The sequence below is a fragment of the Carcharodon carcharias genome, chromosome 10 (assembly GCF_017639515.1).
Source record: "Carcharodon carcharias isolate sCarCar2 chromosome 10, sCarCar2.pri, whole genome shotgun sequence".
NCBI classification, from domain to species: Eukaryota; Metazoa; Chordata; class Chondrichthyes; order Lamniformes; family Lamnidae; genus Carcharodon; species Carcharodon carcharias.
Window position 1 is genome coordinate 38,369,954 of NC_054476.1, and position 26,866 is coordinate 38,396,819.

General features: G+C 46.3%; 1 protein-coding gene and 1 non-coding gene across 3 annotated transcripts in view; both read left to right on the top strand.

Annotated features, from left to right (window-relative positions):
- The window catches only part of si:ch211-210p4.6 (malignant fibrous histiocytoma-amplified sequence 1 homolog), a 78,900-nt gene that overhangs the window by 10,722 nt on the left and 41,312 nt on the right, over positions 1-26,866 (top strand). For both annotated transcript variants that reach the window (XM_041196920.1, XM_041196919.1), the window contains exons 3-7: positions 7,477-7,771; positions 9,036-9,222; positions 10,378-10,556; positions 14,562-15,043; positions 16,867-17,024. In XM_041196920.1, coding sequence (XP_041052854.1) covers positions 7,477-7,771; positions 9,036-9,222; positions 10,378-10,556; positions 14,562-15,043; positions 16,867-17,024 — 1,301 coding nt within the window. The remainder of the gene's footprint in view (positions 1-7,476; positions 7,772-9,035; positions 9,223-10,377; positions 10,557-14,561; positions 15,044-16,866; positions 17,025-26,866) is intronic.
- On the top strand, positions 7,944-8,196 carry LOC121283715. Its single transcript, XR_005944357.1, has one exon. It is a non-coding gene; the product is annotated as a small nucleolar RNA SNORA53 (small nucleolar RNA).

A 26,866-nucleotide genomic window follows, 5' to 3' on the forward strand; every position in this document is an offset into this window, starting at 1 on the left:
CAATCTTCTATCCATGCTAATATGTGCCCACTATACCATGCACTTTTATTTTATGTAATAATCTTTGATGTGGTACCTTGTCAAATGCCTTCTGGAAATCCAAGTCCAGTACATTTTTGGGCTCCCCTTTATCCACTGTGTATATTACTCCTTCATAAACTCCAGTAAATTGGTTAAACATGATTTTCCTTTCACAAAACCATGTTGACTCTTCCCGATTGCTTTGAGCTCTTCTAAGTGTCCAGCTATAACCTCCTTAATGATCAATTCTAATAACGTCCCCATGACAGCTGCCAAGCTAACTGGCTTATAGTTTCCTGTTTTCTGCCTCCTTCCCTTCTTGAGTAGAGGGGTCATATTTGCTACTTTCCAACCTGATGGAACCTTTCCAGAATCTAGCGAGTTTTGGAAAATTAATACCAGCATCCACTACCTCATTAGCCGCCTTTTTTAAGATCCTAGGATGTAGTCCATTGGGACCTGGAGACTTGCCAGCCCACAGTTCCATCAATTTGCTCAGTACCATTTCCCTAGTGATTTAAATTTCACTAAGTTCCTTTCTCCCATTCACCTGATCTGCAGCTGTTACTGGAATGTTTTTTGTATCCTCTATAGTGAACACAGAAGCAAAATATTTAATTCATTTCTACTACCATTTTCGTATTACCTACTAATAACTCTCCACTATCACTCTCTAGAGGACCAACACTCACTTTACTTACTCATTTCCTTTTTTAGTACTTGTAGAAACTCTTGCCATCCGTTTTTACATTTCTAGTTAGCTTCCTCTTGTACTTTAATTTCTTTCTCCTGATTAACCTTTTAGTCATTCTCTGCCGTTCTTTATATTCTGACCAATCATCTGTTGTGCTACTCAACTTTGCGGAGTTGTATGCTTTTTCCTTAAGTTTGATGCTTTCGAACTTCTTTCATTAACTACGGATGGTGTGTCCTCCCCTTAGAAATTTTCTTTACAGTAGGAATATACTTCTGAACATTCTGAAATATCCCCTTAAATGTCTGCCAAGCTTCTCTATTGATCTATCCTCTAGCTTAGTTTCCCAGTTCACTTCAGCTAGCCTCAGCTTTCATCCCCACATAGTTGCCCTTATTTAAGTTTAAGATACTAGTCTAAGACCCGCTTTTCTCCCTTTCAAAATGGATGTAAAATTCAATCATATTGTGGTTGCTGCTACCTAGCGGTGCCTTTAATCTTTAATTAATCCTGTCTCATTACATAATACCAAGTCTAATATAACCGGCTTTCAGGTTGGTTCCAGAACATACTGCTCTAAAAAAACTATTTCGAAAGCATTATATGAACTCCTCATCCAGGCTATTACTGCCAATCTGATTTTTCTAGTTTATGTGTAGATTAAAATCACCCATGATTATCGCTGTCCCTTTATCACAGGCACACAATATTTCCTCTTGAATGCTTTGTCTTACACAGTGGCTACTGTTAGGGAGCCTGTAGACCATTTCCACTAATTACTTTTTCCCCCTACTATTCCTTATGTCTGACCAATTCGATTCTGCATCATAATCTCCTGAACCAAGGTCATCTCCAACTATTGCACTAATGTCATCTTTGATTAACAGTGCTAACCCTTCACCTTTACCTAGCTTTTTATTCTTCTTGAATGTGATGTACCCCTCAATATTAAAGACCCAATCTTTGTCATCTGTGCTATCAGACAGCAATCCGTAATTGCTGTCAGATCATATTTATTTACTTCAATGTGGCCCATCAATTCACTTACTTTGTTAGCAATGCTACATGCATTCAGATAGACAGCCTTCAGTTTTGTCTTTTTGTTACCTTTGTACCATCTAGTCTTGACTGTTGATGGATTCTTAGGTTTTTTCTCTCTGTCCCTTCCTGTCATCCTCTGACCCTCATTTCTCATATTACTATTTTGCTCTCCTGTCTTGATTCTAAACGTTGAATCTCTACCCAAGCTTGATACCTCATCCCTCTTGTTTAGTTTGAAGCCCCCCCCTACTTCCCTAGTTATGCGATTTACAAGGACACTCGTCCCAACATGGTTCAGTGTAAGCCGCCCCAATGGTACAGCCCCCACTTTCCCTAGTACTGATGCCAGTGGCCCACAAACTGAACACCCTTCTCCCAGACCAGTCTCTGAGCCATGAATTCATCTCTCTAATCTTATGTGCTCTATGCCAATTTGCATAATCCAGAGATTATTACCTTTGAGGTTCTGCTTCATAATTTGGTACCTATCTCCTCATACTGACTTTGCAGAGCCTCGTTCCTAGTTCTACCTATGTCATTGGTACCTACATGGATCACAACAATTGGATCCTCCCCCTCCCACTGCAAGTTCCTCTCCAGCCCTGAGCAGATGTCCCAAACCCTGGCACTGGGCAGGCAACATAGCCACCTGGACTCTCATCTCTTTGCTGCAGAGAACAATGTCAATCCCCCTCACTATACTATCCCCTACTTCCACTACATTCCTTTTTGCTTCCCCCTGCTTGAATGGCTTCCTGTACCACAGTGCCATGACCAGCCTGCTCATCCACCTTGCAGACTTCACTTTAACATCCACACAGGTTGTGAGCACCTCAAACCTGTTTGACAATTGCAAAGCCTGAGGCTCCTCCACTACTGTCTGCTCGGTCCCATTACCTGCCTCACGACAGTCACACCCTCCTGTCCCTCACTGCTGACCAAAGCAGATGACCCTCTTCTAAGAGATGTGACTGTCTTCTGGAACAAAATATCCAGGTATTTCTCTCCCTCCCTTATCTTGCGCAATGTCTGCATTTCAGGTTCCAGATCAATAATCCTGATCCAGAATTCCTCAAGCTGCTTACACTTCCTGCAGACGTGTTTGTCATGGATCACCATGGCGTCCTAAAGAACCCACATTTCACAGCTGCAACATAACACCTGTCCCGCCATTCTAACTTATGTTATTTAGTTAATCTACTTTAATTACTTTCTTCCATGTATGCTACAATTTATTGTGTTTATTAAATACTAGTACTACTGACAACTAAAGGTTATGTGCTTCTTAACCATAAGGTATGTGCTTTAGATGTTTGTTTAAATTACTTCATTTTCTTTGCTTTTTTATCCTTATCGTTTTATTTTATTTTTAAAGTTTTCAAATTTTGGTTTATTATTTTTAAGTTTTAGTTCTTTTTATTTATAGATCTACCTGAACTCGCCTGTCCTAAGCTGGTTTCTCACACACTGTCCCTTAGACTGAGCACTTACCAGCCAATCAGCTTACTAGCTTCCTGTGACATCACAGTTACTTTTTTCTCCTTTTTCCTGGACGGCTGCCTCACGGCAACTGAAACAGCAAAACAGTGCGCTCCTCAGCTCCCGACTGTCTCCCGCAGGTCCGCTCCGCTCCGACTCCCAGCAAGGTATGTTGCTCTGCTATCCCCGGTCTGTATTTATAGGCGCTCCTCAGCTCCCGACTGTCTCCCGCAGGTCCACTCCGCTCCGACTCCCAGCAAGGTATGTTGCTCTGCTATCCCCGGTCTGTATTTATAGGTGCTCCTCAGCTCCCGACTGTCTCCCGCAGCTCCTTTCTGCTCTGACTCCCAGGAAGGTAGGCCTTGTTATTAGTAAATGTTTTCATTGGGTTTCAGACAAGTTATGAATCCTGTATGTTCCATCAAAACTCTCACCCAAAAAGTGAACCCTGGCCCTCGCTCAGAGATACTTTTGTGATAGAAAAACTTTTGTCCCAATAAGTTAATTTTCAGGTGATTTGCTGTCACTCACTAACAGCTGCTACTGGCTTGTTACAGGCTCAATGAGTACAGTGCTTCTTGTACTCTGTCTTTGTTAGAACTGAACGTAGTATGGCTGCTTCCACTCAGTGCCTCATGGCAGAGATCATCTGACCAAAGCAAGCCTGGTAGGGCCTTTAGTACATGATTGCATTTCAATCCAAACATCCCCCTTTTCATAACAAACAAAAGACAATATTGCATGCACTATCATGTGTAACTGTGAGATGCCCAAGTTACCCACTATATAACAACTGTTCTCATGCATTACCAAACTGTTTGTTATTCTAGTCAGTCTCTGCAAATGCATTGCATACGTAGTCGTTAAATCATGCAGGTCTCTTAATGGTGCACATGCATGTTATCATTGGCTGTGCTGATGGGTGATATTCCTTCTCTGGGGAGTGTCGTTCCCATGCACATGTTTTTCCCATGGTAACTTGTTGTTCCATTTCCATTGTTGGGGATCGGTGGATCTTTGAGACGGATGTTCGTTCTGTACTTTGGTGAGATCCCATCTTCCTGATCAGCTGCCTGCAGTGAAAGAACAGCTTCTCTAGTTGTGTGTATATGCCTGCGGTTGTGCCAGTATATTTGCATTCACATCCACTGCATACGATCGAGGTGACACCTGCTCTTTGCATGTCCCATATGGGATGACTCCTGTTGAGAGCATCGAAGGTTTGTACCCTGACTGGCTCTCAAATACTCAACTCTGGCAATGGTTTGGTAGCTTTGTCAAAATTAGAATTTGTCTTTCTGCTGTTTCACTTTGATTTTTTCACTCACACCTGTTACTACCCCTGGCTTCAGTAGCATTGTTGCTATTGGAAGAGTAGTTTGTGTGCGACGTGACTTTAGTCCTTGGACTGGACAACTTTCCATGCCTTCAGTTTGGTGTGTTTCTCCACTCAAGGATTGCCTTGTATACATCTGTGCTAGATTTGCTCAATTTCTTGATGTTTCCTTTGGCAATTTTCACTGCTGCCTCAGCCTTTCCATTCAATTGGGGATAGTATGGAGATGATGTATCGTGTTGAATTTCCCCAACTTTTATGAAGCAGCTAAACTCTTCACTCATGAACTGAGGACCACAGTCACTCATCACAATGTCTGGAACGCCATAATGACTGAATTGTGCTTTCAGGCATTCTGCAATCTCACCGGTAGTTGTTGAAGCCAGCTGGTCTAACTCCCAGTAGACAGAATGGTAGTCCACGGTCACAAGATAATCAGTTCCTGCTAGAGTGAAGAGAACTACACCTAGCTTCATCCATGGTCTGGGATGTCATGCATCATCAGTGGCTCTCTAGCTTACTTAGCTTGGTACTCGTTACAAGTGCCACACTGGCTGATGTGGTCTTTAATTTCATTGCTCATGTTTGGCCAGTAGAGTAATTCTCTTGCCTTCCTCAGACTTGAATCAATTCCTTGATGGCTTGTATGGATGCACTTCAACATCTCTCTTGAAACCTCCTTAGGGATAATGACTCTATTTCCTTTGTATAGGATGCCATTGTGGGTTGTCAGTTCATCTCTGTATGCCCAATATGCTCTTGTGACCACAGGTGTGCCCTTGATGTTCTCAGGCCTGAAGTTCTCATTCTTTCATCACTGCTTCTTGCGGCACTAAGAGAGTTGCATCTTGTGGCTAGTTTGCTTGATTTGAGCAAGGCATTTGTCTGTCAGATTCAATGTCTCTACAGGTTTGATATCTTCCAGAGCATGTCAAGCTGCTGTTTCCCGTTGAATCTGTAAGATTTCACATTCAGTTTGAGTATCCTCAACGGTCTTCAGAGGTAGTGCTGCCCTCGACAACAGGTCAGCAATGTACATCTGTTTCCCTTGTTTGTATGTCATGTCCAGATGATAACTCTTTTGGGATGTTTAGGGCTACCAATACAAGCTTTAGACTTGTTCCGGCTAAGATGAGTGGCTGTTGCTCAGCGTCTATGAGCTGGAACTCCAGATCTTTATTTTGCCATTGCATTGGGCTCTCAGATTAATTTGCCCTCTCGGCATGAGTATCGTGCCATCATATAGCCTCAACCTTACTTTCAAGGGCTTCAGTTTTGGATCACCACGTTGAGCTACTTTGCACAGGTCTGCGACAGTCATGCTGTTGCATGATACACCAGTGTCTATCTGACACTTCTTGTTCACTTGATGCTCTCCTTATGTGGTCATCATTCTAATGGTCATAAATCACTTGTCACCTATAGACCTGATACAGCCAACCTTCTGTATGGTGTGTAGTGATTCATCAGAATCTTCGGCTGATACCTCTCCAGTGGCCTTCTTATTTTGAGTCTTTCTAGCCAAACACTGGTGTGCAAAATGATTCAGCTTCTTAGAATACTGCTTTCCCCATGCTGGAAAATCCTTCTTTTCCTTTCCTGTCTTCAGTATTTGCATCCTGCCCTTTTTTTGTGATCCTTCAGGCTCTTTCGGCCTGGAATGTCTATCAGCATTATGCATAGCCTGGTCTGTTCTGCCATGAATAAGCTCTAGCATATGATGTACAACCTCAGTGCTTCTGCACATGTTGAACGCTTTCTTGAGAGTATGTTGCTCCTCTCTTGGTGGACATGCTCTCACTCCAGGATCTCTTCTGCCTAAGACAATCCTATCTTTAATTAGATCATCTCTTAATTGCTCAAATTTATAAGACGCTGCAAGCTGTGTTACTTCAGTGACATATTGATCAATAGATTTTTTTACCTTGAGCCCTATTGCTGAACCCATACCATTCATAAGTTAGGTAAAGCATACCTTCAAGGCTTTCAAAATATCTGCAGTCTGTTCTTTCTGTTCTTTAGAGTGATTTAGGGTGGAATACAATTTGTAGCAGTCTACTCTGAACAGAGTTCAAAGTGGTGTGACTCATATTTGTTGCAATCTCGTAGTTTTGCCATTGCAAGTCGAAAAAACTGCCAGTTCTGCCACATATCACCTTTCATTTTGACAGATACCAGGAGAGGAAAATTCACAGCCATTGTGTCTCACCCTTCAATTGCAGTCTGCTTCTTTTATTTATTTTTCCTTTACAGTGCCTTTCAATGGCTTTTTTTGGAAGCTTTCAGCAGCTCTGAACATTTCTGGTGTTCCTCTTTTAATAATCATGCTTCTACACAGCTCTTCAAACTCAATCTCAGCTCCACTTCTGACACCATGTTGTGAACTCAATGAGAACAGTGCTTCTTTTACTCTGTTTTTATTAGAACTGAATGTAACAAGGCTGCTTGCGATCAGTGCCTCTTGGCAGAGGTCAGCTGACTATGGCAAGCCAGATAGGACCTTTAGTACATGCTTGCATTTCAATCCAAACATGGCTAAACTTTTCAGAAAGAGTCTGGATAAATCTCAGGCTTGGACAGAGAGTGGCAATCAAAGGGACAGCCACAGACCTGGAAAATCAAATAATCCCCAGCACATCGAATACCAGGGTCTGGGCAATGACAAGGGTGTGAATATTGATTGTAAAAAGGTTGAATAGTGAAGCTGTGAGGTTGGATGAATATTCTGGAGGTTTCTTTGTTTACTCTGTGGGGATAATAACCCTATCAGGAAGTTAATAGCAGAGGCAGTGTTTATGATAGAGTAGACCATATATGTGAAAGGAGTGAGCTTGATGACTTGCATAATTGGTTCTCATTCAATGTTTTTCTTTGTCTTTAAGTGATGATGGTTATCTTTCTCCAGGTATAAGGTGGAAGACAAGGATTCCTTCAAGGAGCTGGTTGGTTTTTGGATCAACAATGTTTTAATGAGAGTCCCAGATTCCATTGTACTTCCTATTGGGAGTCATGTAGACATGTGTGATAAGGAGGAGGTCCAGAGGAAGAAGAAGGACATTGAGGAGAAGATCCAGGAGATGCTGACTGAGAGAAAGGAGAACTTGAATCAGCGTCTGGTGAAGCTAAAGGAGAAACCACAGTGTGAATTATACAGTGATCAAGTGAATAAACTGTACGATTTAGCCAAATACAGTTTAAAGGTGAAGATAAAACTGACTCTGTAGAGTAGGATAGGGTTCATGTTGGATACACTGACCATTTAAAGGGGCACTGCCTTGTTTCACTTATGCACACAATGTGAAATAGGCCAGAACCAAAAATCATATAATTACAGATTTGGTTTGGACAGTTATTTAAAAAAACACACACACACACATGCTCCCTAGATCCACCTTTGGGATGTAGCTGTTGTGCCTTGCTGGTAAATCTCTTTGCACCCTGGTGCTAGGTTCTCCGATGTGCTGGCAGGTGACATTCACCAGCTCTAGTGGCTGTACAGTCAAAGGTGCAAGGTCATTGCCATGGTAATGTAATATACCTGCATAGTTGCTCCTCTGTTCTGATGTGAATAACCTGTTACTCCAGGCTGTTTCTGCCATCAGGATCTTGCTGCTATGTGGATACATATATCAAAATCCACCTGGTTTAAATATGGCAATGAAATGTGAGATGTTTGCAAAGCGGGTTTGGGACCATTGGCACTGACCCCATTGGAGTTTGGGGAATCAGGGGTGGACAAACGTTGGCAGGGGACACGCAGTGGCAAGGATCATTCCTGGCCCTGCCTGACCTTGGGAGGAACAGGAGGAGGGGTGACAGGAAGGGCTGGTCTTTTAATTTAAACAATATTTGGCCCTCTTTATTTTACCATGGTCCCTGGCCCCACCATCTGCCTCAGCAGATGTGACATCTTCCAAAGATATGTCACGTCCTGCCCAAACCTATGGATTGGGAACCCCTGGATTAGGAAGTGTCAGACTCTATCTTCATTCCCTTACCAATTTGCTTTGCAAAGGGCAGACAGAGGTTACAACAATCCAACAACAGACCTGGTTATTGCCCTGGTACTAGCTACAAATTACCACATTTATTAAACATTACTGTACATTTTAGGGTGGGGTTTAAAGTCACAACCTCTGGTTTACTGGTCTGCAACACAGATACTATACAGCTATTCCCCATAACTTTACCCTCCTCCTCCTTCCCTTTCTCTTACCTTCCCTCCCACCTTGCCTTCCTTTTCTCAGTTCTTGGTTCCCTCTCTCGTTCCCTTCCTTCCTTCTATCCCTCCCTCCCTCCTTTCTTCTCTTCTTCCCATCCTTTCCATCTTTCCATCCCTCCCTTTCACTCATTTCCTTTCTCCATTTCTCTTTCACACCGCCCCCCCCCACCCTCCCTTCCCAGATATAAACCAATGAGAGTTTAAGCAAAGTTGAGCTAAAATGGGTGACTTTTGCCCTGCAGGTTTTGGACCTTATTCCCGTCGATTGCACTCAATATGATGCCATAATCGAGGCTTGGCTGCAGATTCTGCAATTAATTCGGAATACGGATATTTTCCCAAATGTAATCCGGAAACTTCCAGTCACTTACAAGATGGTAGAAAAAGCTATTATGGAACTAATTGAAACACAAGAAGTTCCAGTACATGGTAAGGATAAATCGTTTTACACAGCACTGAGTCCAGTCTCACCCTGCTGGCTACAGTGTTATCATAACATAAGAAATAGCAGCAGGCATAGACCATTCAGCCCTTTAAGCCTGCACCGCCATTCATTGAGATTATGTCTCTTCTACCTCAGCTACACATTCTAAAATATCCCACTCCCCCTCCATGTCTCTTAATTCCCTTAGTAACCAAAAATCAATTGACAAATGACTGAGCATCCACTGCACTCTAGGACAGAGAATTCCAAAGATTCCCAATCCTTTGAAGAAATTCCTCCTCATCTCAGTCCTAAATGGGTTAGAGCATATTAACCAGTTTCTGCTTTTTCCCTCATTTTTCTTCCACTTCTCCCCAGCCCCCTCCACACACCTGGAAATACAGCCTCAGACAGATACTGACTCTCACTGAGGTACAGTCCCACAGATACTGACTCTCACCAGGGTACAGTTCCAGAGACACTGACTCTCACTGAGGTACAGTCCCACAGATACTGACTCTCACCGGTGTACAGTTCCAGAGACACTGACTCTCACTGAGGTACAGATCCACAGATACTGACTCTCACTGGGGTACAGTTACAGATACACTGACTCTCACTGAGGTACAGTCCCAAAGATACTGACTCTCACCGGGGTACAGTTCCAGAGACACTGACTCTCACTGAGGTACAGTTCCACAGATACTGACTCTCACCGGGGTACTGTTCCAGATACACTGACTCTCACTGAGGTACAGTCCCACAGATACTGACTCTCACTAGGGTACAGTTCCAGAGGTACTGACTCTCACTGAGGTACAGTTCCACAGATACTGACTCTCCCTGAGGTTCAGATCCACAGATACTAACTCTCACTGGGATACGAGTTCCACAGACACTGACTCTCACTGGGATACGGGTTCCACACACACTGACTCTCACTGGGGTACGGGTTCCACAGACACTGACTCTCACTGGGATACGGGTTCCACAGACACTGACTCTCACTGGGATACGGGTTCCACAGACACTGACTCTCATTGGGATACAGGTTCCACAGACACTGACTCTCACTGGGATATGGGTTCCACAGACACTGACTCTCACTGGAGTATGGGTTCCACAGTCACTGACTCTCAATTTCATGTTTTTTTCAACAGGAACTGTGCCTCTAGATGAATTACTGACGATGATAAATCTCCAAAACATTGACAGGGAACAGCTGAAATACATTCTGAGTTACTTGCATCGGATTGGGTTAATTGTCTGGTACCAGGAGGTGCAGACCCTGGAAGGAACAGTGTTCCTTAAGCCATCATTTCTGATCACCTTATTTAAAGTAAGTGTCAGTTTAGGATCACTCCTGTTTACATCTTGTTTAAATTGAGTGCCAGCCTGGGATCTCTCCTGTTTTCACCTTGTTTAGGTGAGTGTCAGTCTGGGATCACTCCTGTTTTCATCTTGTTTAAGGTGAGTGTCAGTCTGGGATCTCTCCTGTTTTCACCTTGTTTAAGATAAGTGTCAGTCTGGGAATGTTCCTGTTTTCACCTTGTTTAAGATGAGTGTCAGTCTGGGAATGTTCCTGTTTTCACCTTGTTTAAGATGAGTGTCAGTCTGGGAATGTTCCTGTTTTCACCTTGTTTAAGATGAGTGTCAGTCTGGGAATGTTCCTGTTTTCACCTTGTTTAAGATGAGTGTCAGTCTGGGAATGTTCCTGTTTTCACCTTGTTTAAGATGAGTGTCAGTCTGGGAATGTTCCTGTTTTCACCTTGTTTAAGATGAGTGTCAGTCTGGGATCACTGCCTCATTTCATCATTCATAAAATCATAGAAACTTAAAGCACAGATGGAGGCCATTGTGTCGATCCTGTCTGTGCCAGTTTTTTGAAAGAACTGTCCAATTAATTTCAGCCCCTCATTTTTCCGCATAACTTTGTAATTTTTTTCTTCTTTAACTACATGTCCAATTGCCCGCTCAAATTCCAATGGAATCTACTCCCACACACTTTCTGGGAATGTGATGTGGATCTTAATAACTTGCAGCGTGAAGAAATAACTCCTCGTTTTCCTCTAGTTACTTTGCCAAATATTTAAGTGTCCGCCCTCTGGTTACTGGCCCAGTAGCCGGGGGAAATTTTCTCTCCATTTACTTTATCGAAACCCTTCATGATTTTGAACCTCTCTGGTAAATACCCTTCTCTACTCATAGGAGAACAATCATAGCTTCTCCAGTCACTCCATATATCTGAAGTCCCTCTTCTGCACCCTCTCCAAGGCCTTGCCTGCCTTTCTAAAGTGTGGTACCTACAATGGGTCTCAGCTGCCTCCATTTTGTTCCTTTTCTTATGATGGCTGTTTAGGATCCTGCCATTTACACCTCTTCTAGACGCATCTTTTGTTTCTTTACTCGTGCTATCGCCTGTCCCTTCGACCTTGCCACTACCTCCCTTTGGTCATTTAATCTCCCCTGCCTTCCAACCTACCACAGACCCCCCCACCTTTTCCTCTCTTTCACCTTCCTCACTTTCTCACACATGCCGCCTGCACTGCTAGGTATTTCCAGCATTTCCTGTTTTTACTACAACACTGGCTGGTGCCTAACCAGTGTTCATAAAGGTTGAAGATAGCTTCCTTGTTTTTGACCCTATTTACAAAGTCAAGCATCCCATGTAGTTTCTTAACAGGTTGCCCTGCCACCATCAAATATCTGTGCCTCCCCCGCCCCACACCAACCCTCTGAGTGGGCCGATCCTGTTTAATGCTGATTTGATGCCTGATAGGCCACTTTGGATCTTGCCATCCCGGTTAATGCCTTCCCTTAAGCAGGCACAACTGAACATGTTCAGCAGCACGAGGCACTCACCTCCCCCCCTTTTCCACCCTCTCAACAGTGATATTTAAAATCATCATCAATCAAACTTGCAGTTTAGTTGATGATTACTGTCCACTGATTCTTGTTGGGTCCTTTGAAAATACCAGCTGTTTGGAAGAATTGTGAAAAGTTGATGAAGGCTGCTGAGACCACTGCTCGTAGCTGCAAAGGGTCCTGAGTACAACACCTGCCCCCTGTCATAGTGTTTTGGTGCAATCCCCTTTGGCCTGCAGGATCAGAGGGGATTGGAGCAGAGGCAGCAGAGGAGACAAGCTGCTCATCAAGGTTTTACTACCGAGGGTCTTCAGGGAACATTTCCCCTCCCTGCCCCAAACTAGGAGCGCTGTGTTCAGTAGCTGCAATTCACCAAAGGGTCGGTCGCTCTGCCACATTTTGGGACCAAGCCTGCAGCCACAGAGCAAGGTGAGGGTGGTGCTGCCCAGTGCGGGCGAAGGTGACCATGGCCCTCAACTTCTACGTGTCCTTCCAGGTTGGAACAGGCAATGGTGCAAACATCTTGCCGCTCACTGTTGATCGCTACATCTGGAGCATCACAGTGGCTCTGTACACCGGAGGGGGAATTCATTGGCTTCTCTCTAAACAAAGAGAGGCAGTTGCGTGGACATATGGCTTTGTCAGGATAGCAGGCTTCCCCATGGTGCATAGTGCCATTGACTGCACACTGCCACACCTCTTCTCTGAGATGTACCATAATCGTGAAGATTACCACTTGCTGAATGTACAGTTGGTGTGTGACCACATCCAAGTTGCTGAATGCCTGCTATCCTGGGAAGCAGTCATTCATTTTGTGCCAGTCCACTGTGCCAGCAACCTTCCAGCCACCACATAAAACCAAAGGGTGATTGCGAGGTGAAAAAGGCTCTCTGCTGTTCACTCAGCTGATGACTCCTCTCCGCAACCCAACCACATGTGACCTACATTCGTATTATGGGAGTCAAGCTGCAATGAGGAACGTTATAGAGTATACGATTGTGGTGCTGTCTGGATCACTTGGCGGTACGCTCCATTACTCACCAAAGTGGGTATCCTGAATCAGGATTTGTCTCACCCTCCACAATCCTGAGGGCACAGTCCTTGCCACCACAGACTGGGTAATGACCCCAGGAGGAGGAGGCAGAGGACAGGCACATTCTAGCTGAGCAGCCTGCTTTGTGCCTGACCTATGCCAGCCCCTCTAAGTACAATGCCAGATCTATGTTGTCCAATGGTTCCCCACCTCACTGTCCCTCAGTTACTGACCATCACTGCGTCATTTTGACCACCTTGTCAAAATAAAAGCCACCACAAAACACCTATTTCAATACCAACCTTATGCAACATAACATCGAATAATCCACAAAAAAACTGAACTGATCATACTTCTGTGATCCTTTAGTATCTGCGGTGCAGATGTCTTTGCCTGAGAGAAAGAGGGGATGCCAGCTTTGTAAAGGAATATAGAGGATATACCAGCTGTGTGAAGGAGGGACAGTACTGAGGGAGTGCTGCACTGTTGGAGGGTCAGTACTGGGGGAGTGCTGCACTGTTGGAGGGTCAGTACTGAAGGGTGCTGCACTGCTGGAGGGGCAGTACCAAGGCAGCATCGCACTGTTGGCGAGGCAGTACTAATGGAGTGCTACACTGTTGAAGTGGCAGTACTGAGGGACTGTTGCACTGTCAGAGGGTCAGTAGTGAGGGAGTGCTGCACAGCTGGAGGGGCAGTATTAAGGGAGCGCTGCTTTGTTAGAGCAGGAAGTATGGAAGGAACACTGCACTGTCTTGAGTGAGGTGTTAAAGTGAGGCCCCATCTACTCTGTCAGGTGATTGAAGAGATCCCATGCCACTATTGGAAGAAGAGCAGGGGAGTTACCCCAGCATCCTGGCCAATGTTTATCCCTCAACCACCATCACTAAAAACAGATTATCTGCTTATTATTGTTTTCTGTGGGATCTTGCTGTTTGTAACTTGGCTGCTGCATTTTAGACCAGTTACCTAGTTCAAAAGTACTTCATTGGCTATAAAGTGCTTTGGGACATTCTAAGGTTGGGAAAGGCTCTTGTAGAAATCTGGATTAAAAACAGAAAACGCTGGAAATAATCAGCATGTCTGGCAGCATCTGTGAAGAGAATGTTTCAGGTCTGTGATATTTCATCAGAACTGGGAAAAGTCACTGAGCTGAAACATTAACTCTGTTTCTCCCTCCACAGATGCTGCCAGACATGCTGATTATTTCCAGCACTGCAGTTTTTATTTCAGATTTCCAGCATCCTCAGTATTTCGCTTTTGTACTATAGAAATCTTGCTGTGTTGTTTGTTCCTAGGAGGATTTTGAATATGTGAAATAATGTGAATGATAATAACAAACACAAATAGAAATGCTTCAATACAGATGCCATTGAGTAATAGGAAGGTGAAACTCAAAAGTTCTGTCAACTGGGAACCTCTTTCCATTTAAGTTCTTTGTTATTTCAGATGATTGTCCGCCATGATCTGTTGATTCAACTGAACAATATCCCGGCCAAAACACTGAAGAAGGAATCGGCTGTTAAACCAGACCAGCAAAAATGGATCACTGACTTTCAGACTAAAGCAACTCTACATCACAAAGCCATAATGATCCTGGTCAAGCATCAGCTCAAAGGCAATGCAGATCTGCATGAAATGGCAGAGGACATGCTTGGAGATGAGAACGGGAATGGCAAACTATTCCAAATATTGGAATATTTTGGTATTTGTCTTTCTTCAAAATCGCAGGCCTTAAATCCTGATGCACATGTGTTCCAGCCAGGCTCCCCGTGGCCATCGTCAGGTAGTGCTCCCCCTCTCACCTACTTATTCCCAAGTTACTTGACTGATGCAAAAGTGGTATCAGAACAATGGAAAGAAGAGAGTAAAGAGGATCTACACATCCGAGCTTTCTTCTTGCCTGAAATTCCACAAGGATTCTTCCACAGGTATTGCTGTTCCCAACATATTTTCCGTAAGTTTTTTCCATTCTCTGTTGAAAGCTGACGGGTCCTGTGACAAGGGTCCATGAGGAACAGGCCTGTTCGGTATCTTGCCCACTTTGTATGAATTTAGGTGATGGGGTTAGGAAAACTGAGAAAAGGAACTGGACTAGGCCATTTACCCCATTTCACCATGTTAACATGACAGCTCTATCATGAACTAACTTCTTTTTCGGAAGTTATGTGTATCTTCAGTATCTGCAGTTTGGCTTCTTATCAAGTTCACATGCAAAAATTTAAATCGCTTTTCAAATCAATTTTCTCTTAATATAATTGGACTTGTTTTAATAAATAAAACACCATTGCAGCCATATTGAAAATAAATTTGTTAAAGTAATGTTGCATAAATCATACGCCTCAATTTTAAAATTCTCACCCTTATTTTCAGATCCCTCCGTGACCTCATCCCTCCCTAACTCTGGAACCTGCTCCAGCCCCTCTATAGTCTCTGCACTGTGCAATTCTTGCCTATTGAACACCCACCTTTTTAATTGCTCCACCATTGGCAGCCATGCCTTCAGCTGCCTGGGCCCTAAGCTGTAGAATTCCTTCCCTAAGCTTCTCTGTCTCTCTCTCTCTCTCTCTCCTCCTTTATCAAACTCCTTTAAACATACCTCTTTCATCAAGCTTTTGTCACCTGTCTGATTTCTCCTTCTGTGGCTCGGTGTCAAATTTTATTGACTATTTCTCCTGTGAAGTGCCTTGGCAATTTTTAAATTCATTTACGGGATATGGGCATCGCTGGCTGCTGCAGCATTTATTGTCCATCCCTAGTTGCCCTTGAGACGATGATGGTGAGCTGACTTCTTGAACCGCTGCAGTCCATGTGGTGTAGGTACACTCACCGTGCTGTTAGGGAGGGAGTTCCAGGATTCTGACCCAGCGTCAGTGAAGGAACGGCGATATATTTCCAAGTCAGGATGTGTGTGGCTTGGAGCGGAACTTCCAACTGGTGGTGTTCCCATATGTCCACTGCCCTTGATGTGCCATTCTGTTTGTTTCAAGATGGTAGCAGTTATGGGTTTGTGGCCTAAGGACCCTTGGTGAGTTCCTGCAGTGCATCTTGTAGATGGTACACACTACTGCCACTGTTCGTTGGTGGAGGGAGTGAATGTTTGTGGAGGGGATGCCAATCAAGCAGGCTGCTTTGTCCTGGATGGTGTCAAATTTCTTGAGTGTTGTTGGAGCTGCATTCATCCAGGCAAAGGGAGAGTATTCCATCACACTCCTGGCTTGTGCCTTGTAGATGGTGGACAGGCTTTAGGGAGACAGGAGGTGAGTTACTCACTGCAGGATTCTTAGCCACAGTATTTATATGGCTAGTCCAGTTCAGTTTCTGGTCAATGGTAATCCCACATGATAGTGGGGAATTCAGCGTTGGTAATGCCTTTGAGTGTCAAGAGGCAATGGTTAGATTCTCTCTTGTTGGTGATGGTCATTGCCTGGCACTTGTGTAGCGTGAATGTTAAATGCCACTTGTCAGCCCAAGCCTGGATATTGTCCAGGTCTTGTTGCATTTGGACACGGACTGCTTCAGTATCTGAGGAGTTGCAAATGGTACTGAACATTGTGCAATGATCAGCGAACATGCCACTTCTGACCTTATGATGGAAGGAAAGTCATTGATGAAGCAGCTGAGGATGGTTGAGCCTTACGATGTTAAGGATGCTTTATAAATACAGCTGTTTTTATTGTTGTTGAAAAACAATTCACTCTTGGCATGTGTCAGTAAGAATCCTCTTCCTAATTCCCATCTCTGCATTTCACAGGGTAACAATTAAACTGTGTAATTTTATTTATTCTCACTGGCTTGGAAAAGAGCGATGCCTGGTGGTGAGTAATGGGAGGAAACTCCTCTTGAAGGAACACAATGAAGAAGCCAACAGTTATATTGAATTCCGCTGCAAGGGAAATGGAAAGGAGAAAGGTAGGTCTGGCCACATCCTTCAGCTGTTTGGCTGCCCTTTTGTGAATTGACGAGACTGCTACAATTAAGCCTTACAAACTGATGTGCCATTCTGTTTATTTTAAGCTGGGTAAAATTTCAGTTAAAATAGCAAAGGAAATTCACACCAACCCTCACTGGCCGGGTTTTGCCAGCACCGCAGTGGTGGGACCCGCCATGCTGGATGCGGCGGCCAAGCCAAAAGTTCATTTACTTTCGGTGGGACCAGACGACCCTGGGGGTTGGGGGAGCAGAAAATCCCGCCCACCGTCTTCAGCTGAATAAGGCTGGTGTGAAAATGCTAGATGACAAGGCAGCTTCAGTATTCATTGATCACAACGACAACCACTTGCATTTACATCGTGCCTTTAACAAAGTGAAATGTTCCAAGGTGCTTCACAGGAACCTTGACTTGAATGTTTCGGATGGCGGGGTCTTGTTTCCCACCATCTGAAGAGTTGGCTGCCCGCAGCCAATTTAAGCTCCAATGATCGTTGATTGGCTACAGGCAGGATTTCTGCCCCTCACTTGAGAGGAAGTCCCGCCTTAGAGAGCTGCTGATTGGCTAGCAGCTCCCCAGTCCCTGCAGAAACCGCGCTGCAGCGGACCAAAGAAGAAACTCAAGAAGATATCGGAGATTAGGGCTGGGCTTTACCACCCCTGTTGGCGTTGGGTGTCATGGTGGGCGTGAGCAGGTAATATGGTGAGAAGGCCAAAAATCACGATGTCGTGAAGCCAGTTTGCAATCGTCCACTCCGCCTGTCACTGACGGGCCGTGTTTCCCACCGCTGATGTTGGGAACGTCATTTTAATACTTCTGCATATAATTATAAGTCCTGCTCGCCAGAATCGCCCTCCCACCTTGGACCACCCGGGCATGTCAACATGATTGCACACTGCAGCATTTAAGAGGCATGCACCTGGCGAGCTGAACTATGAGGGAAACTCGGAGGTGAGCGCACAGTAACACAGCACTCGAGAGGGTCGCCCATTCGACTTCAAGGAAGAGGCACCGCACATTCAGGCGAGGGCACAGGAAAGTGGCCGTTTCCCAGCTGGCTGACAGTGCGGTGCTGGGATAAGGTCTGCCCTGTGGTTGGGCTAGTTGGGGGAGGCCGCGAGGCAGCACAATTTGATGGTAGAGCACAAACACATGCTGGGGAGAGTGGGGGAGGGAAGCAGCCACGCATTAGGGAAACTTTGTATAAAGTGACCGTTCCTCTGTAGCTGAGACAGTTCAGACACAGCTATGTTGACGTGTTTGGAGTCAGGCCTCTAGCTTATATGCCCACTCAAGCAACGCAGAGGCATGAAAGTGCCGCCAAATGCTCCACTTGGACACTTGGGCACAGATTGCAAACTAATGAATGTTTTCGTGGACTGCAGAACAGTTGGACGACTGGGCAAGTTGTACAATCTCCTTACTAAAGCTGGACATGGAACAGTCACTGGTGGAGGTGCTCACAGCCCCTTGCAATGCCAGCATCCTGGTTTGGATCAGTCTCCCCCATGGTTCAAGTTAACAGCGCAGACTTGCACACATGAGAATGTCTGTGCCTGAGCTGAGGACACAGCATGCAGTGGCTGAAGATGCTACCAATCGGTCAGGTGCAGGGGGGTGGAGGTGGGTGGGGTCTCAGGCAGCCATGCAGCGCACTAAACTCTGGCCATCCAAGTGGTGGCCAGCCCTCTCCAGCATGCGCTAAGGGGCCTTTGGGCTTAACCAAGAGAGGTTCTTAGTACACTCATGCTAATTAATGCATCTCTTTCATTCTGCAGCAGGAGTACATCAGGAGCATGGAGCCTGGTGAACTAGCTGTATGCCTCATGGCTTACAGAGAGCGGAGACAACGGAGAAGAGAGCAACAGAGGCGCCTGGCTGTGTAGAGGGAGGAGCTGCACCCTCAAGAAGATGTCGACTAGGATTTGTGCACACGCCATTGAAGAGCCACAGCAAGCTGGTCGGCGCCAAGCTAGACACATGGTGTACTGATGGCACCTGCCATTCACACAGATGACCGAGAGCCAGAATCGCCGAACGCTATGCATGTTCAGTGAACTGGTCGGTCACATCTGCTAGCTACTGCAGGATTTGGCACCATGGGGACATAGACGGCAACCACTGCCAGTGGCCACAAAGGTGACCCAATGCTCAATTTTTACACCATTGGCTCCTTTCAGGGCTCCAAAGGTGACCTCTTGGGATATCGCAAGCCTCCACACACAAGTGTATCCAGGAGGTCACGGAAGCCATATTTGAGAAGGCACACAACTTTGTGCATTTCGCCTGGAATCAGGAAAGCCAGGATGCAAGAGAGCTGGGATTTGTCCACATCTTGGGTTTCCCACAGGTGCAGGGTGCCATTGACTGCACCTACGTGGCGCTCAGATCTCCATGGCAACAAGCAGTCAACCATGTCAACCAGAAAGTTCAGCTGGTGTGCGACCACCACAAATGCATCCTGCAGTTCTGCGCACAATTCCCAGGGAGTGTCCATGACTCCTTCATTCCTGGTAGGTTTCCCTGGCATCTTCCAGGGTCCACAATGGTTGCAGGGATGGCTCCTCGGGGGCAAGGGCTACCTGCAGAGGACATGGTTGATGATGCCCATGCAACAGCCTCAGACTTCAGCAGAAAGAAGGTACAACGAGGTTTATGCTGCAGCTCGCACCTTGGTGGAGTAAACCATTGGGATGTTGAAAATGAGCTTCCGATGCCCGGACCGGTCTGGTGGAGCCCTGCAATACAGTCCACAGAGGGTGTCACACATCATCGCCGCCTGCTGTGCCCTTAACAACCTGGCACTGCAATGGAGAGAGGAGCTGGCTGAGGAGAAGATGGAGGAGCTGGAGGTCTCCTCCAATGAGGAGGACGTCGAAGGGGGTGATGATGTTGACGTCTCCAAATGTCAGGATTATGGTGATGAGACCATCAAACTGGCCAGGCGAGGCAGGCGTGCTCCGGAGGCCCTCATAGCTGCTATATTCGTGTAGGATGATGATGACATGGAGTGGGGATACGCCATAGATCCTCACATTGCATCTGTGAATGTTTTACTCCTGTCTGGCTGTTAGCAGTGCACATACCCTCTGTGATAAGGCTCCTGTCATGGAGACGCAGCAGATGCCCATAGTCCCTACAGTCCAGGAGGATGATGCTGACATGTAGTGGGGACACTCCATAGATCCTCACATAGCTTATGTGAATGCCTGACTCCTGTCTGGCTGATGGCACTTCACTTGCACTCTGTGAACAGGGTCCTATCATGGACATGCAGCAGGGAAACTTTAACTTCTCCTGATCCTATGGCATTCTTCATGAGCTGAACCCTTCAGGACCACACTGTCACCGGACACAGGTGCTGATGAGATGGGGGTCAGCTGCACCTCAAAGGCGCTGGCAGCACACAGGGAGAATGAGGGAACTCTGTGCTGCTGGTCCAGGACATTCTAGCAACAATGATAAGCCCCATCAAGGTGCAGACATGACTGGTGTGTCCAGTGACTGGGAAGGTTGCGCACTGCACAGGGAAGAGGCCCTGGAATGAGACACCTGCCTTTATCTTGTGCAGGAACCAAGGTTTCACATCTGGCTTAAGGCAGCGTGAATATCCATGATGAGAATGCACCTGTCATGGAGACACAGTGGAGGCCCTAATAGTCACTCAATTGAAGGAGGATGATGACAACATGCAGTGAGGACACTCCATAAATCTTCACAAAGTCTCTGAGAATATCTGACTCCTATCTGGCTGAGGGCAGCTCACTTGTGCTCTGTGATCAGGGTCATATCATGGAGGCACAGCCATGGAACTTTAGAAACATCTGATCCTTTGTCCACCTTCAGCACCTGAGCCCTTCAGAAGCACAGCATTACTGGTCAGAGATGCTGAAGAGATGGGGGTCAGCCCCTCCTTAAAGGTGCTGAGAGCAAACAGAGAGAATGAAGGAACTCTTAGTGTCTGCCCACTACATTCTGACAGCAATGACCAGCACTGTTGAGGTGCTGGCATCAGTAATGTTTCCAGTGGGTGCGAGGCTGGACCATCACTTTGGTCTGAAGGCTGTACAAAGCTAAGGAAAGAGGCCCTGGACTGAGACACCTGCCTTTGTCTTGTGCAGAAAGGTTTCACTTCTGAGTGACAGGAACACTGCTCATCAGAACAAGGAGCCATAAGCAGGGAGACACTCTTGGGAGTTTATTGACAATAGTGAACATTATATACAAGTGATTAATACCCGTGCCCAGGCTGTGTAACTAATTCTTCTTAACTTTCCTAACCCTGCCACTACATCATGGTGCTCTCCGGGCATCCACAGCAGAGGTGGAGGCAGCCTGCTGACTGCAATGCCCTGTCTGTGATGACCTTGGCAAGTGTCCTCTGGAGGGCCAAGATCTTGGGAGCCCCCAGCCTGCTTTCAGGGTCCTGCTGTGTGGCAGTAGCTCCCTCCTCAGCCTATGGAGCTGGAGCTGTTGAGGTCACAGGAAGAGGGGATTCGGATTGGCTGGACACTCCCAAAGTCACCTGGATGGACGGCCCTGGGGTGTGCACCTGTTGATCCTCCTTCCTATGGGTGCCCGAGGGCCCCAGGCTGACTTATTGAGGAGAAGGGGTAGCTGGAGTGAGATCAAGCTGCCCAACATCCCTCCCATGTTGGAGGCCCACTATGGCATCAGTGATGGAGTTGAACCCGTGCAGCAGTGCAGGAGCAAAGTCCTAGACAAAGGTCTCAATGGCTGCCGCCATCCTACCAGTGTTGACCTCAGTGCATTGACATGCCGGCGCTATCACCTCAGGCTGAAGGCGGACCAACTCCTCCATCATACCTTGCAATCTGAGGAGTGCAGTGGAGATCCCTTCCTGATGTTCCCTAACTTGCCTTTGCAGATCCAGCAACTGTGACATGATTGAGTGTAGAAGCTCACTGACTTGGACTCAGCAAATTTCTGGCCTCCAGCATCCTATGAGTGCCAGATACCTGGGAAGTCCCTGCTGTGGATCAGACAGTGCAAAGTGCTCACCAGAATGTGACCCTGAGGCTACTCTAAAGCTAGGTCCCACCGAGGTATGTGTCTCTGTGCTGGTGGAGGGTATGGGAGAGATAATTAGTTCATGGCAGGGGACTATGGAACAGCGGAAGCGACTCATAACATGGTTGTCTAATGGATGTTGCACTGCTGGATCCTCACTTGGTAGAGTGCTGCCGACCTCACCGTCAGCACAGGGCCGGTCCAGCTTGTCGCCGGCCAGCTTGATGACTCTATTTTCAAAGTCTGCGAGGTCCTTGATTTCAGGCATTCCTCCACCCGGTCTGTGACCTCTCCCTGTTTGTTGTGTGTCAGCTTGTCGTGCATGAATACAGATGGAGGGAGTATAAGCAGGATACATGCTAGGCCAAATAACAAGGATGCCTGGTATGTGCGGGTGGTGAGTGGTGCCATGGATGGGATGAGGACACGATCCGCTGGGCAGATGAAGGTGTGTGTGAGAGAGTGAACGGTGATGTCCCCTGAATTGGCAGTGAGTGAGATCCCTGTGGATGTGTGATGGGTTTGTGTGTGTGTGTGAGCTGAGAGTGATGAGAAGAGTGACTTCCCCTGGTGAAATGGAGGAGGTTGTTCATGCTCTTTCAGCATTGGGTGGCTGTCCCCTTAAGCAGGGAATTGACACTGACCACCACTGTCGCCGCCTCCCATGCTGGATTGGTGACCTTGCTTGCTAGTTTTTTTCCCAGAATGAGGTTAGAGGACTTCACAATGGCCCTCCACTGTGTCTAGTCAGCACTAGAGGTAGGTTTCTCTAAATTTGGGGGAACATCTTTCCTCCCATTGGCAGCCACCAGTTCCCAGCGGCTTCCTATTCCTTGAGAAGCGCTAGCTCTGTGCAGGGGGGGGCCTTTAAATATGGCGCCCTGTTTACTGAAGGCCTGAGCTGATGGCGGCCGCCCTGCCAGCGACCCGCCGTGTTTCTCAGGAGTGAATGATTAATGAGATGGGACACGCCGGGAATGGGACAATACGGCGTGAAAAGCCGCCATTGTGGCCGACAGGTTTAACGTTCGTTTTCCCACCCGCTGCCGGAAATCTGGGACGATTCCGCCCTAGGCCCGGTAACCAGGGTGGGGAGGCTAGGGAAGGCCTGGGGGTTGCACGAAGCGGGTGATTGGGATTTTTGGGTAGAGTCTGGGTGGGAGAGAGGCCACCGGACCTCAAGCGGGGGTGGGGACTTTTGAATTAGGCACCAAGCCCCCCTCTCCCCGCCAGAGATCTAACTTTTGTTTTATTTCGGGCTTTCCCCCACAGAGGTTCAATCTTTCTGTCAGCCTGAAAACTTAGGCTGGGCGGGAAACGGCCCTTAAGTGGCCGCTAATTTTTTTAAAAATTAATTCACGGGATATGGGCTTCGCTGGCTAGGCCCGCATTTATTGCCCATCCCTAGTTGTTCTTGATGAGGTGGTGTTGAACCGCTGCAGTCCATGTGACCACTTAAGGGCCTCAACTGGGGCGAGGGCGGGCTTCTCGTCCAAGGCCTTGCCCACCCCAGCGTAAAATCGCTGTGCGGTTGCAGCGGACAGGAACCTGGAGGGAATCCCGTCCCTTCAATTTCACACTCGCAACCCCTCCCGCCTAAAAACCCAGTGGTGGGCGAGCATCAAATTCTGGCCTTTATGGGTCAAAATTAGACACCGAGCCACAAAAGGAAATATTAGGGCAGGTGAAAGCGATAGGCTTCAATGAGAAACCGAGAGGAGAGAGAGAGGTGGAGAAGTTTAGGGATGGATTTCCAGAGCTTAGGGCCCAGGCAGCTGAAGGCACAGCCACCAACTATAGGGTGATGAAAATTGGGACTGCACAAGGTGCCAGAATTGGAACAAGAACTTGCATTAATGCCACACTTTTAACCATAATTAACATGGTGAGGAGGTCAAGGGCGGGCTTTTTGAGGAGAGGGTGATGGAAGAAGATTTGAAGTGGAGCCTGACGCTATCTGAAGAGGAAGAACTGTTAACAATATGGACTAAGATGGGGGCCAGGAAGGAAAGTTGAGTGGTCAGCAGTTTGATGGGAATAGGTTTGAGGGAACAGGAGGCCTCTTGAGCATCGCTGATTTTAACCACTCCGTCATTGGTGGCCGTGTCTTTAGCTGCCTGGATCCTAAACTCTGGAATTACATCCCAAAACCTCCCGGTCTCCCTAACTCTCTTTTTCCTCTAAGACCCTCCTTAAAACCTCCCTCTTTGACCAAGCCCTTGGTAATCTACCTAATATCTCCTCATGTGAATCAAGTGTCAAATTTTGTTTGATAATGTTCCTGTGAAGCACTTTGGTACATTTTACTATGTTAAAGGTACCGAACAAATACAAGTTGTTGTTGCTGCTGTTGTGTCTATGCCTCTGTATCAGTGATCATTAGGTCGTGGAGAGTTTGTTATAGTAGCAGTAGGGATGGTGAAGTCACTCGTTGTACAATATGTGAGCTGTTCCAGCACTCTGTCCTACAACAGCCAGAAGCGTAAGGGGAAGAGACTCAACCTGATGTCACATGCTCTCACTTTGACCCCAGGTCATACAGCTGGCAGGAGTTCCTCATTTTATTTTAGAATTTGCTTGTCAGCTTTTTCTTAACAATTTTGACAGAAACATACACATTCCGTAAATTTCAGGTTCAAATGCTTCTTTTACACTCGGTGTCAGCACCATCCTGAGCAGCTGCAGAGTGCAGCTTCCTCACTCTGTGCCTTAACCCCCAGCCTTGAAGAGCAGCTCCATCTGCATAGTGCCGGGTCATCATTTCCAAAAATTACCCACTGGAGCCAGCTTTCTGACTGACTTTGACTGTTGGAGCCTTTATTCCTTGTATACTCATTGTTTGACTATGAACATGTTGTGAAGCACACATTCAGCTGCTCATCATTTGACACAGGGACAGGAGGAGGCCATTCAGCCCCTTGAGCAGCTCACCCATTCAATTAGATCATGGCTGATCTGTATCTTAACTGCATTTGCCTGCATTTGATAAAGTCCCTCATAAGAGACTGTTAGCTGAAGTTGAAGCCCATGGAATTGAAGACAAATTATTTGACCCAGGTTAGGAAATTAGCTGAGTAGGACAGAGAGTAGGGTTAATAGCAACTACTCTAATTGGCAAGTGGTGTCCCAAAATGATCCATGTTGAGACCTTAACTATACACCATATTTGCTGATGACTTAAATGATTCAATAGAAAATCACTTACCCATATTTGCTGATGATGCAAAGATAAGCGATGTTGTAAGCAGTGCAAACCATATTTCAGGACAGATATATTAGCCTCGGAGGGAGTGCAGCATAGGTTTACCAGATTGGACTCCAAGCGTTAATTAACAAGGAGAGATAACACAACTGGGTTTATATTCCTTGGAATTTAGAAGATTAAGGAGTAATTTCATCACAGTTTTCAAGATATTTAGGGTAGATAGAGAGCAGTTATTTCCTCTAGTGGGGAGTCCTACATTAGGGGGCATAGTTTAGAGCCAGAGCTTCCAGCAGTGAAACTAGGAAACAGTTCTACGCACAAAGGCCAGAATTTTCCAGTCATCAGGTGGGCTCAGTGGAGGCAAGCGGGAGCAGCTGTGAAACAGACCACTGCCCGCAATCGGGTTTTGGCCGCGCTTTCACGCTGGCTGGCCAATTAAGGCCCGCCGAGTGTGAATGCCGGCTGCAGAATGTTCAAGAAGGGGCGGACGGGCGGGGGCAGGGGCCTGTTGGCCGCCGAGTCCCATGGCGGCCCGGCTGCTGGTTCAAAAACGGCGCAGGTGGTCCCAGGGAGTTGCTGTAAGGACATGGCTTCAAACGCAGATGTAGACGCCAGGCTGACCGTGCCCACTGACCGAAATATCGCGCAAGTTCACGATGACGCTGGGACGCTTGCCCGATGTCATCGCTCGTCATTTTACACTCGAGCACACACCAAGCGAAATATTCTGCCTGAAGGATGGGGGAGGTTTGGAACTCTCTTCTGCAAGTATCAGTTGATGCTAGATTAACTGTATATTTTAAATTTGAGATTGATAGATTTTTGTTTACCCAAGGTATTAAGAGATAAGGGGCAAAGATGGGGTATATGGAGTTAAGTCGCAGGTTGGTCATGATCTCATTGAACAGTGAAATAAGGTGGAGGTACTAAATGGCACCCTCCTGTTCCTGTGTTCACAGAGAGAGACAGAGACAGAGAGAGAGATAGACACATAGAGAGAAAGAGAGATACAACCACAAATAGATAATAGAGAGCGACAGAGAGACAAACAGACTGAGAGAGTGAGACTGAGAGAAAGACAAACAGAGACAGAGGGACAGAGAGCAAAACAGAGGCTGAGAGAAAGAGATGCAGAGAGTGACAGAAGCAGCAAGAAACAGAGAGGCAGATACAAAGGGAAATAAAGACACAGAGACAGAGACACAGAGAGAGGGAGACAGAGAGAGTCCGAGAAAGAAAGAGATACAGAAACTGACAGAGAGAGATAGAAATAGACAGAAACAGATAGAGATAGAGACAGAGAGTCACAATGGGAGACAGAGAAACTGAGAGAGATACAGGAGAGACTAGAGAGAGACACTGACAAAGAAAGAGACAGACATTGATAGAGACAGAGAAAGAGATAGAGAAACAGAGAGAAAGAAAGAGAAACAAGGGGAGATAAAGAGAGATAGAGAGTGACAGAGAGAGAGACAGACAGACAGACAGAGACAAAGAGAGAGACAGATGGACAGAGGGACAGAGAAACTGATTTTCAAACACTGACAATCTCTTACAAAAGTAAAATGCTGTGGGAGCTGGAAATCA